The sequence below is a fragment of the Astatotilapia calliptera genome, chromosome 3 (genome assembly GCF_900246225.1).
Source record: "Astatotilapia calliptera chromosome 3, fAstCal1.2, whole genome shotgun sequence".
Lineage (NCBI taxonomy): Eukaryota > Metazoa > Chordata > Actinopteri > Cichliformes > Cichlidae > Astatotilapia > Astatotilapia calliptera.
In genome coordinates, this window is record NC_039304.1 from 23,514,160 (window position 1) to 23,526,838 (window position 12,679).

The following is a 12,679-nucleotide window of genomic DNA, read 5'->3' on the forward strand; positions in this document are numbered from 1 at the left end:
CATGGTACAAAATGTAGTGTTGTAAGAGGGCGGGTATTTCTCACCACTGTGGTTTTTTCGTTAGTCGATCTTCGCTGACAACATTTTTATGTTGGACATTCTAAACCATAATCCTAATCCCAAATTGGCTCACAGTTGTTAAAAAAAATAAACAATAAAAAAATTATTTTATTTACGATACCAGATACCAGCTCTCCCTCCACTCACCCCTAATTGATTGCAGCAATGGGAAGCCCTCCCAGAGCCTGGATCTGCTGGAGGTTTCTTCCTGTTAAAAACATGTTTTTCTTTCCACTTTCACCAAGTGCTTGCTCATAAGGGGTCATCTGATTGTTGGGGTTTATCTGTATTATTGTAGGGTCTCTACCTTACACACCTTGAGGCACCTGTTCTTGTGATGCTATATAAATAAAAATGAATTGAACTGAACAGAATACCAGATCATATTAGATGTTTGAAATGAGGAAATGAACCATTTCATGTTGGCCTTAACAAGATCTTTCTATTCCCTGTGTGAACTTCTTTGTCATTTTTTTGGATTTGTTATCGGTATCTCTTTAAAAAAAAATACACAGATAATTTTGGATTTTGGATTCTCAGCTGATTAACACATTTACATGTTATGGCAACATTGATGTCTGTCAGTATCCTAAGACTCACAGTAGTCCCTGTTGAACTGTTATCAACAGGAGCTTTTCATTTAGCAACTCCTTGACTGCATTTTATGACAATGACCTTTGAATCTATGTTATTGGTTTCCTTATTTATTCAGTGTTCAGTGCAACAAACCTTTTCCACCAGAGAGGGAATTTCTGTGCACATTTTAACTCATTCGCTGATTCTCATTTCATAGTGTTGCCTTTAGTGACACTGAGTTTGACACATCTGTGGTAGATTATACACTGACAATGTTAATATTTGGGTTTTTCAACTAAAAACTACCTCAGTACTGAGGTCAGCATGTACCGATCAGACAAGATTGTCAGCAACTGGTTATTTTCACTGCCTGTCAACATGAGAGCAAGTTTGTACATGATCATACATGGACATGTCTGTGTGTGTCTGCTCACAATGGAGACACTGTAAGTATGATAAATGAAGACACACCTATGCCAACAGCTAAAGGTTCTAGCATTTATATCAAAGCCAAACATGCAGGAGTGCTACCAGCAAGTTGTACCATGAGTATCAAATATATGAGGGATTGTTCTGCAGATAGAGCAGCATTTATTATTCTTGGAGCTCTTTGGAGAAGAGCAAACGTTTTCTAGTTAACATACAAGTGGATAGTTTTGTCTGTCAATTTCCATTCCCCCCTCCCCCCTCAGAGGTCTGCAGTTAAAAGGCTATAAAGTATCCTAAGTAAAGTAGTCTAAGCTCATCATACTATGTTTCAATGTAGGTGACTTTCAAAGTGATGACTAGAGAGCTAAAGTTATTTCCATCGGTCCTCTTTTCATACAACGTGAAGCCAATTCTGTTCTGGTGCCTTTTGAAGACCAACCCACATTTTAACAAATTCCAGAGCTAAATATGACAAAGCATGACTTCCAGATGTTGGAGAAATTTTAATAGGAAAGAGATCATGGCAGCCACAATATGTGGGCATGTGTGAGTCACTGCTGAAGTTCTTGTGCCAGGTCGTCCAATAGCCACTGACATCTGTGGCTCCAGTTTGGTGTCCAGCATTTCCTTGGTGCTAAAATGTTGCAGCTGTTTTTGCAAATGGAAAAAGATTGTTTCCCCCAACTTAAACATTAGAAAAACATTAGGCCAACTCGGACAACTGTGCTATTTATATTGTAAATAGCAAAGTTAAGTCAATTCCCTGCTGCTTTTCAATTTTCCTGAAGATCCTGCAGACATCTGTTGAACCTGCAGCTGGATGTTCAGGTCATATTAGTTTTGTTTTGTTTTGCACCATCTTTGGGAAAATGATGCCTCCTGGCTCCTTTTTTTTTCTGGTGTCAAGTGTGACATTTATCATTGGAGTCTGTGCTTGGAGACAGGTTTTCTTCCACCAGATCACCTGTACAATCACCTGACAATGGAAAACACTACACACTCAATCTTTGTCACCTACTTTTAATTGTAGTCCGATGTGCTGCTGAGCCATTATTGGCACTTTAGTGATGACTTTATTTTCCAATCCCAGAGGTTCCCACTGGGTTGCACCACTGCCAAAGGAGAGCCTAACTGTGGCAGAGCAGTGGCTGAGACAAAACTGCATCATTTTAGACCTATGGAAATGAAAATGGCCTGAAAATCCAGAATCCATTATCTGTATAGAAATGAAATGGAATGTCCAACATAAAGATAAAAAAGTACTTTAGGACCTATAAGTAATGTGTAGTTGCTGTTTAACATAGTAGTGCACACTGAATCAGACTGCATGATTTAAGAGTAAATCTGCACATAATCACAGCACTATTGTGGGAATAATTAAAGCTTGTAACAGTTGGTGAGTCAGCTTCCTGCAGTGCCAGAATGTTTGGATCGTGGTAGCAGCTGGCACACCCTTCTGCTTCCTTCTCACGTTCAGGAATGGCAGAATATCATATTTCCACTGCTACTCTGTCAAAAACAAGAGAGTGAGAGAGAAAGAGATGTGAACTTTAAAGGTGGGGCTCCTCAATACAATCAGATTGATTAGAGCAAAAAGTTAGTTAACTCTAAGTAAACAGGATCAAGAGAAAAGTCGTGCTTGTACAATGAAGCCTTGACTGAAGAGACAGCCTCCGTTTGTCTGCTCTCAGTTTACAACATAACTGTGTCATAGTTATAGTTGTAAAGGGAGGAGACAAAAGTAGGAGGAGTACTGGGAGAAAAACACGTTGTTTGTTTCATTTCAGAGCCATACATAACTGGGTCAAGGACTTTATTTTACTCTATTTTAAACTTTATTTTAGGGCTACGCAGTTGCACTGATCACAACTATGGATATAAACATGCTGCTCCTGTTTCTATTGCTGCTGCTCTTTGGTTCTCAGGCTAACCATTTCTTTGGGACAGTGATGACTTTTACCCCCAAAGACAAGACACATAATGGCTCTCTCATGGTAGGTGTACCTATACCATTAATGCCAGGACTCTTTATTTTAGTCTGAAATAGGGGCTCAGATTTTTATTTATTACTTAAAGAGGATTGAAGTAAAGGCAAACACGTCTCTGCTGTGCACAACTGCCAGTGTGTGAACACACAGTGCAATCCTTACTGCAGTCTCTAAGCCAAGGAATTGATATGTTGTTGGCATTGCCGTTGTTAATTATTATTCACAGACATCCCAAAAGGCTCCTAAAAGCATTGACTTTATTTGAACAGTGCATGGACTCTTTATAATAACACAACAGGTGTTATTGGTACAATATTACAGGTGGTCTTTCACTACAAGCTGAGCTTTCGCTCATGCACCGATCAAGACACGTGGAGCTGTGTCAGCGGTGACTGTGGTACAGAAAGTGTGGAGCTGAGCATTGTGGATGAGGAGGACAAAGAGTGGTGTCAGAGGGAAGGAGTCATGTCTCGGGAAGTTTCCAGCAATGCTGTGTTTCAGCTACGGTCAGTAACATGTCAGATAAAAAAAGAAAGGTTTAATCCTCTGAGGTCTAAATTATCATAGATGATAACTCCAAACTAGCCCCTAATCCTAACTTGAGGCAATCAGATTATGTAACAGAGCTACTTTCATCTCCTCCTGCATTTGCAATGGGCTGCCACACTATTACAGGTAGCACTGCATATCTGATTTTGATTTAATGCGAGATGTCCTGCCAGACACAACACAAATAGGATGTCTATGTTCTCTCTAGTCTTCCCAATCAGCGTAAGAATTCTAGTTAACAAACGTTAAAATCCAAAAACAACAATTAACAATGCATCAAATGTCATGCATCACACCTTAATATATATGAACCCTGACTTGTCTTACCTAAAACATAATCAAAACATAATTATACTTCATTGGCTGCTATTTCGCAAAGATCTATTTACAGACATCAATTTGTATTTACAAGATTTTCAGTAAACTTGACCTCTGACCTATGCTCCACCAGGAGTCTACAGGAAAATTGATTGATTTTGACCTCTGACCTTGACCTTGAGTTGATAATTGCAATCATTTGAGACGCCTAGATGACCTCGTTATAGAATTATCACACAGACAAGGTTTTCAGAAAACTTGTACTTTAACCTTGACGTTGAGATCAAAGCCATTAAAATTTAAATATATCCCAGATTATTATTTGGTGCACCTTTGCAACATTGGGTGTCCATCAGGTTCCCACCCACCCCGGCAGGTTGATAACAACACCCCATCATTTCTTGTATGAATGAATACTAATTAGTATATGCTGGACAAGTTCTTAGCACAAGTTGTGTATAGAAAATAACCAAATTACCTTCTTTGAAACCCCAAAGATTGGATGGCGGTGACTGGATTCAAACCAAAAACAAGGTGAAGAAATGGAGAGCTCTGACTAATGTGGACCTGAGGACTCGTCTCGACACTAATCAGCCAAACAAGTCACCTCAGACCACCATCCTGCCAGCCCTGCGGTAAGCTTCTTTATTGTTTTTATTGTCATAAACTTACTGTAATGAAGGCAGGAAAGGACCCAAATGCAGACTCATAGGCAGGACGTTAACCCAAAAATACAGTTTTATTTGCTGAGTGGAATAAATAATACAAAACTAAACAGGGAAATTTCAGGAATACTGAACTAATGAAGAAACACACGGAGAAGCACACAGCCACGACAGATGAGGGAAAATGCAACACTGGACAGAGGGAAACAGAGGGCTTAAATACACAGTAAAATCACGAGGCAACAGAAAACACATGGGGAACACAGCTGAGACGAATTATACACAACGAGAATGGGAAAACAAAACTAAACACACTGAATAAGGAATGCAAGACTTTCACAATAAAACAGGAAACAAAGGAACACCAGACTGACACATGAGCTTGACAGAGGAGTGGAGGAGAGGGGGCGAGAGGATACATGACGGGCTGGGGAAACATGGATAACCATGGACATTCAATTCAGTTCAATTCAATTTTATTTATATAGCGCCAAATCACAACAAAAGTCGCCTCAAGGCGCTTCATAGATACAGAGAAAAACCCAACAATCATATGACCCCCTATGAGTAAGCACTTTGGCGACAGTGGGAAGGAAAAACTCCCTTTTAACAGGAAGAAACCTCCGGCAGAACCAGGCTCAGGGAGGGGCGGCCATCTGCTGCGACCGGTTGGGGTGAGAGAAGGAAGACAGGATAAAGACATGCTGTGGAAGAAAGACAGAGGTTAATAACAGATATGATTCAATGCAAAGAGGTCTATTAATACATAGTGAGCGAGAAAGGTGACTGGAAAGGAAAAACTCAATGCATCATGGGAATCCCCCGGCAGCCTACATCTATTGCAGAATAACTAAGGGAGGATTCAGGGTCACCTGGTCCAGCCCTAACTATATGCTTTGGCAAAAAGGAAAGTTTTAAGCCTAATCTTAAAAGTAGAGAAAGTGTCTGTCTCCCGAATCCAAACTGGAAGCTGGTTCCACAGAAGAGGGGCCGGAAAACTGAAGGCTCTCCCTCCCATTCTACTTTTAAATACTGGCTTCATGGACAGATAGAGCTGGGTGTCATCAGCATAGCAGTGAAAATGTATGCTATGTCTTCTAATGATACTGCCTAAGGGAAGCATGTATAATGTAAACAGAATTGGTCCTAGCACTGAACCCTGTGGAACTCCATAATTAACCTCAGTGTGTGAAGAGGACTCTCCATTTACATGCACAAATTGGAGTCTATTAGATAGATATGATAAAAACCACTGCAGTGCAGTACCTGTAATACCTACAGCATGTTCTAATCGCTCTAATAGGATATTATGGTCGACAGTATCGAATGCTGCACTAAGGTCTAGCAGGACAAGCACAGAGATGAGTCCACTGTCAGAGGCCATAAGAAGATCATTTGTAACCTTCACTAAAGCTGTTTCTGTGCTGTGATGAGCTCTGAAACCTGACTGAAACTCTTCAAATAAACCATTCCTCTGCAGATGATCTGTTAGCTGTTTGACAACTACTCTTTCAAGGATTTTTGATATGAAAGGAAGGTTGGAGATTGGCCTATAATTAGCTAAGACTGCTGGGTCTAGAGATGGCTTTTTGAGTAAAGGTTTAACTACAGCCAGCTTGAAGGCCTGTGGTACATAGCCGATTATTAGAGATAGGTTGATCATATTTAAGATCGAAGAATTAATTAACATGAAGAAAGACCTACAGGACAAAGACACAACAGAGAGCCTAATCATCAAAGACTTAAACAAGGAACATGAGAAACTCGAAACAAGCTAAGACTACTAATGAACAGGAACATAAACCATAATACAAAATATCACCAAAACAAAGAAACTCAAAATGCTGGGTCACAAGGACCCAGAACCATGACCATGATTATTGTATTTGCAACTTTCATGGGACATGATCGTCTCTTATGTGTTTGCACTGTGTTAAGCCAAAAAACTCTCTGGAAAGGTTGTCATTCCATCACCGAGTGAACACAGAGAGACAGGCAAACGTTTGCATTCACATTCACACAAATGGCTAATTAATAAATGACATTTAAACTAACCTGCATGTCTTTGGACTGTGGGGGGAAGAGAACCTGCACAGGCACAAGGAGTATACGTAAACTCTGCTCAGAAAGTAAGGAAAAAAAATATGACTTGCATATTTTTTTTTTCACATAAAACCAAGTCAGTAGCAGACAATAGGACATGAGCAAAACATTATGGCTACCTAATTTTAAAGGCTCTTTTCACCTTTCAACCAATGCCTCACACATTTTGGCATTACAGCTTTGCTGTTACAGGATTTTGGATTTTCCATTTTCCAATATTTTTAAAATATGTGTAGATATCAGAGCTCTATCCCGATCTATAACCCTTAAAAAATATCCAGTGACATGGTGAATGCTAACAGGGTTAAATGGGTGATTCTTGACAGTCCTTACATTTATTTTACTTTTGTTTTGCTTGGAGGAAGCCTTGTTGAAACTGCAGTTGTTAAAAACCAAAGTTACAGTGCTGATTTTTGGGTGAGTTTTGTATTTACTGTACTGCATGTGATTTCTATGTGCCAGAGTCCCTTCAAACTGTCAAAGAGTCTTCACCCTGTCGGCCTTTGACCCTGATGGAGACAAGGTTAAATGCAGATTTGGAGACATAGACGCAGATGAGTGTAATCCTTGTACACCACCGTCTGTTCTGACCATCTCACAAGTGAGTTTCACATACACTTACAGCATGATACTACAGTAAAAACTAGTCACAGAAACAGAGAAATGTTGTAAATTATTAATTCTTAGCTCTTCTAGCTGAAGGACTGCTGATGGTAAGCGCTGATAAAATGTCTTTCTTCCATCCATCCGTTTGTCTCTCCACAATTCACAAACATTTCTACCCCTCAAACTCAAACACAATGCCCACTTTTAACAAGTCTTCACCAAACTTGTGCAGGCTTGCACATTGTCATTTAATCCTGTCAGCAGGCAAGATGAAGGTTCATATGCAGTACAGCTGGAAATGGAGGACTTCCCAAAAAAGACTATCATCATCAGTGATTATGGTTTTCAGACAAACATCACTCCCAGCGAGGCTCTCAGCAAAATACCAATCAGATTTGCTCTGATGGGTAGGTTTTTTTTTCTTTTTCAAAGCTTTTTACCATTTGAGGATCCTGTTTATTCAAAGTAAAATCAGCACAGGGATGTTATACTCCATAGTGCTGCAAGAAAAGATGAACTCACTCACGGCTGCTCCCTTTATGCCACAGCAGATCATCTTCCTGCATCTCACCCTATACCAGCATTCTCCTCTGTCACACCAACCCTCTGCATGTCCTCCTTCACCACATCCATCAATCTTCTCTGCGGTCCCTCTCTTTTTCTCCTGCCTGACAGCTCTGTGTTCAACATCTATTGCCCAATATGTCCTCTATCCCTCCTCTGCACATGTGCAAATCAACTCTGACTTTCTGTCAGTTTTGGAAACTTACATATCAAACCAGTGTCTTAATTGAGCAACCAAAATTTGATAAACTTCATATCAAGGTTAAATTGCTTGCTACACTACTTTGCTAGCTATCTATTGTAATGACCTAAAAATCTTTTTCCAGTGGACTCTCCTGCACCATCATGCTCAGAGGGAGTCTACCTGCCCAGGTTTCTACCTCCAACCCCAGCCAATGGGGCTCGCATGTACACTAATGACACAGTGAACATTACCATTATGGCAGAGGTGAAAAACACCATGTGAGTAAACACAGAACATATTTGAGTACCATGTTTACCTTACAAAGAAATAAAATTTTTGCACCATTACACGTGTGTTTTTTAAAGGTTTAGTGGTTAGATCCCTCCACTTAATACAAAGGTGGAGCGCCCACGAAGTTAAATCCCAAGAATCAATTAAACAAGCAACAAGTGCTCTCAGAGAGTCTAACTTCCCCAAAACTGAAGGGCTGTACTAACACTTTAACGCTTTATGATGTTTTTATTGCAATATGATGATGTCACCCTTTTATTGAGTCATTGCAACATTCAATTGAAAAAAATGAAAAGATATGGTTTCTTGAAATTTGACCTTTGACCTTGAGTGCTGAAATTGAAGGTCAAGGTCATAGTGTTGTGAAGTTCGAAGAAAATAAATTAACATTACATTACAAAATTGTGGCTAATATAAAGTTTGTTTGTTTGTTTTTACAGATTTTCAAATTTAGTGTGACCTTGACCCAGTTTTGACCCAAATTAAATCAGCTGTTTTTGGTATCTACCATCACACAAAATTGGAAAATTATATCTTCAAAACTGTGGATGCTAGAATTCTAACAAACAGACAAACAAACTGAAACAATTAAATACTCCCTTCATTTGAGGCAGAATAAATATAGTACTACCTTATATTGTTGTTTTTGGGTTATTGGTATTTAGGGTTTATCTTTGTCTTTTTATTTCTATATCTGATACTTTTCAGCATCAATCTCTCCTTTGTGTGTGTTTTTAAGGGTTTTAAAGCTTTTGTTCAGTGGACCGCACAATGTTGTAAAACACAATGAATCACATGGAGAATTTATCCTGACTTGGACGCCATCTGAGAATCAAGATGGAGAAGATCATCCCGTCTGCTTCTTAGTCCAGGCAGAGAAAGGGTCAGTGTGGGATTTGGATCCATTAATAATAATAAGTGAAAAGCACATCATACAGTAAATACACGAGGACTGGAATATTTTAAATTTATGTTTTTGTACTATTTCAATTGTTCATCAGTGCAGCCAAATATCAGTCTGAGCTACGATGTGTGATTGTGAGCTATCGCACAGGTGAGCACACTCACATTATGTTTTTCCCTTCATTGCTTTTCACGATCAATTATTTTTACATGTTTATTATCATGTTTTCAGAACCAGTCATCACAACATCTATGCCAACAACCGTTCTGCTTTCAACTACTCCAGCGAGCACGACTACTGGTGCGTCAAACACAGAGAGCATTAATATTGTGTTAAAGTCCTGCATCACTGACGTCTGGTTATTGTAACCTGTTATTACCATTAGTGGCGTTCAGTTATCAAATGCATTTTTTTTGTGTAATTCTACTAGGAGTGATCAAAACAAAGATGTTTGTTGTGCCCAACAAGACAGAGCCATTCAGCCATCACTAGTTGTAGCTGCAAAATAATGCATGTTTTTCTCCTTGGTGGTGGTGCAGGACTGGAACGAATCTGAATGTGGCCATTTTCCCACCATGTCGATATGTTTGTCTTTAACAGTAACCAAAACAGAAACACTGAGCATATCAACTATGGTGGCAGATGAGCCCAAAGCATCAGGTAACTATGAATACTTTTAATGGGTTGAAAATGTGCAGCCAGGGTATAAAATGAATGAATACAATGTACTTGATTACTTCAGCTATTCTCCTTCTGCCATGCATACATGCAGGTGATGACAGCAGTCGTGCTGGCAAAATTGCTGGTGCTGTGTGTGGGGCTGTAGGTGTTGCAGCGACCGTTGGCATTGTGGTCTGGGTGGTGAGAGGAAGTCCACACGCGTTCTGTGAGTCAAAAGTTCTCCTGTTTCTTAACTTTAACTTTTATTTTGGCTTAAAAACAACAGTGTAAAGTCAGTCGTTCAACAGTATTTTTTCTTTATTTTTACAGATAAAGTAGTCTAATGGAAGAAGAAAGAGATTAAGGAAAAACAAAACTGGCTATAAAATCTAGAGAACTTGGGAAAAGGATATCACAAACGTTGTTACTGCACATTTTTTTTCTGAGTAAATAATCACATTTCTACTTATGTATATACTATATGATATAGATGCATATTGTTTACTGATGAAGAATCGCACCATCGTGTCAATCTCCAGTGTACTGATATTAGTCTTTGGCTCTATCTGGTGGTGGAATGATGGCATGACATACATGTACAGAGTTGTAAATAAAAGCTACAGAGAGCAGCTTTTAGATGTGTGTATTTCATCCTTTAACATCTTACAGACTTAAATGTAAAATACAAATGAGGCAGGTTTAATATGTACAGAGAAAATGGTTGGAAGTAAGGCACTGAGGTTTGAAGCCTGAAAAGAAAAAAGAAAAGTTCTTATAATGCACCTTTCTGCTACAACTGAGCACTAAAAGCACTTTAGTTCTGTTGCTTTATTGTTTATGTTTTGTGATCTGGATGGTGAAGGAAAGTCAGGGCTGTTAGGGCTGACAAACACATCTTTTAACCCTGTGAGGTGGAAATCAGTGCCGGTGATAACAATAAACCTAATATGACCAGAATCTCATCATTTAGACAAACACAAAACAGCCATTATCTTTCTCTTAAAATGTAAATAGTTTTTGAATGTTTGTCACTTTAGATTTTTTTTTTTGAGTGCATACAAACTATAGGGGTTTGCTCATCTGCCTTCACATGCATACAAACTATAGGGGTTTGCTCATCTGCCTTCACATGCATACAAACTACAGTGACATCTCATTCTTTAGTCATAGGGCTTCAACTCTTCTGGGAAGGCTTTCCACAAAGTTTAGTAATGTAAGAGTTTTTGATCATTATTCCAGAAGTGGATTTGTGAGATCAAAAACTAATGTTTGATAAGAAGGCCTGGTTCACTTAACTCTAATTCATCCCAAAGGTGTTTTCTAAGAGGCTGATGTCAGGACTCATCCATGTATTTATGGAGCTTGGTTTGTGCTCTGGTGCAAGTCATGTTGGAACAGGAAGGGGCCATAGCCAAACTGTTCTGACAAGGTTGGAAACTTAAAATGGAAACAGCTCTAGAATCCATTGGCAATGTGCTTTTTGCCACTGCATCCAGTTACGTTCCAATACATCTCTAGATAGATAGATAGATAGATAGATAGATAGATAGATAGATAGATAGATAGATAGATAGATAGATAGATAGATAGATAGATAGATAGATAGATAGATAGATAGATAGATAGATAGATAGATAGACTTTGCTTATAGGTGGTAACCCAAACCCCACTGTGCCAGTGTGTGTGTGTGTGTGTTTGTGTGTGTATTTTATTCATTTCTATGTTTAACATTAAATGTCTGTACTATTAAATCATTTGGATTGCTTGTATTAAGAGAAAACCAGCAGATGGTGCTAATTCTATTGGTTACCTCTGGCCAAGCTGTAATTCACATTCTTTGCTGGAGCAAGTTTGACATTTGATTTGTTCTGAGAATGAGTGCGATTTAGTGAGTCTTTTATAAGAATATGAGAATGTAGATTAAAAGTGTATCACACAACAGAAACCTAAGAGTGTTTCATATTAGCGTTTTTGCAAATCTGGCCAAATTTTTCCACAGGAAGTGGTTTCAGTCAGACAGACTTGCCCGTGGTTTACATTTGTATTTGGCACAATGCAGCTGTGATTGTGTTGACCAAGACATATTGTTATATAAAATAACAAAAAAAAGAACTAAATTACCTCTATTTTTCTGTCTTTACTTCATTCATCGTCAATTCCCCCTCCTCTTTTCCCTTCTTATGTACAAAATGTTGGAGAATATTTAAATGATTTGTAATGTGAAGATTTTGTAAAGATTCACTATGATTTACACAGCAGTGCACTCCATGACAGTGACATCGGTACTTATTCAGGGTCAGAAACCTCTGGTTCAGTGTTTGAGATAGGTCCTATTGTTCCCACCACCGAACACAACAGAGAGCAGCTTTACTCAGAAACCAGACCACAGGATTTTCCAGCCACACAGCAGAAAACTAAATATAGGTCAAACAAGTTTACCTGTCAAAACAAGCACTTATACTCGTTTCCATTTTTTTGTTTTTTTGTTCCATTTTTTAAATCGTTTTTGCCATTTTAAACTGCACATGCTTTCAATATAACTGCTGAGCTGTTTGTGTTGTGGGTTTTTAAACTGGCACAGTGTCCTGTGTCTTCTCAGAAATTACACTCCCCTAGATTGAATACACTCAATTTAACCACAGCTGACCCATATTGGCTGAAAGAGCTGATGGAGCAATAATCACTGCATTTCTCTGTTTGCAATTTAAAGAAATATTATTAATTTTGAGTAAAGTTTTGAGCCCATGCTGAACGGAGATGAAAGTGTGGACAAAAACAACAA

At 38.8% G+C, this 12,679-nt stretch overlaps 1 protein-coding gene across 2 annotated transcripts; it reads left to right on the forward strand.

Annotated features, from left to right (window-relative positions):
- Positions 1-2,779: 2,779 nt before the first annotated feature.
- Positions 2,780-10,533, forward strand: LOC113018993 (uncharacterized). Of its 2 annotated transcripts, XM_026162468.1 has the most exons (12): positions 2,794-3,059; positions 3,375-3,559; positions 4,418-4,555; positions 7,151-7,289; positions 7,527-7,701; positions 8,185-8,320; positions 9,073-9,216; positions 9,335-9,387; positions 9,469-9,537; positions 9,838-9,897; positions 10,010-10,123; positions 10,228-10,533. In XM_026162468.1, exons 1-12 carry the CDS (start codon positions 2,937-2,939, stop codon positions 10,239-10,241), a joined length of 1,350 nt encoding a protein of 449 aa, XP_026018253.1. In that variant the 5' UTR covers positions 2,794-2,936; the 3' UTR covers positions 10,242-10,533. The 2 variants fall into 2 exon arrangements, with proteins under 2 accessions (XP_026018254.1, XP_026018253.1); XM_026162469.1 differs by lacking the exons at positions 10,010-10,123; positions 10,228-10,533 and having other exon boundaries at positions 2,780-3,059; positions 9,777-9,843.
- The last annotated feature ends 2,146 nt before the right edge of the window (positions 10,534-12,679 follow it).

Bases quoted from the DNA above. Each gene is read 5' to 3' on its own strand.
- LOC113018993 (XM_026162468.1), top strand. From the start codon at position 2,937: ATGGATATAAACATGCTGCTCCTGTTTCTATTGCTGCTGCTCTTTGGT. The intron at 3,560-4,417 runs GTCAGTAACATG...GAAACCCCAAAG, and splicing joins AATGCTGTGTTTCAGCTACG to ATTGGATGGCGGTGACTGGA. The intron at 7,290-7,526 runs GTGAGTTTCACA...AAACTTGTGCAG, and splicing joins CTGTTCTGACCATCTCACAA to GCTTGCACATTGTCATTTAA.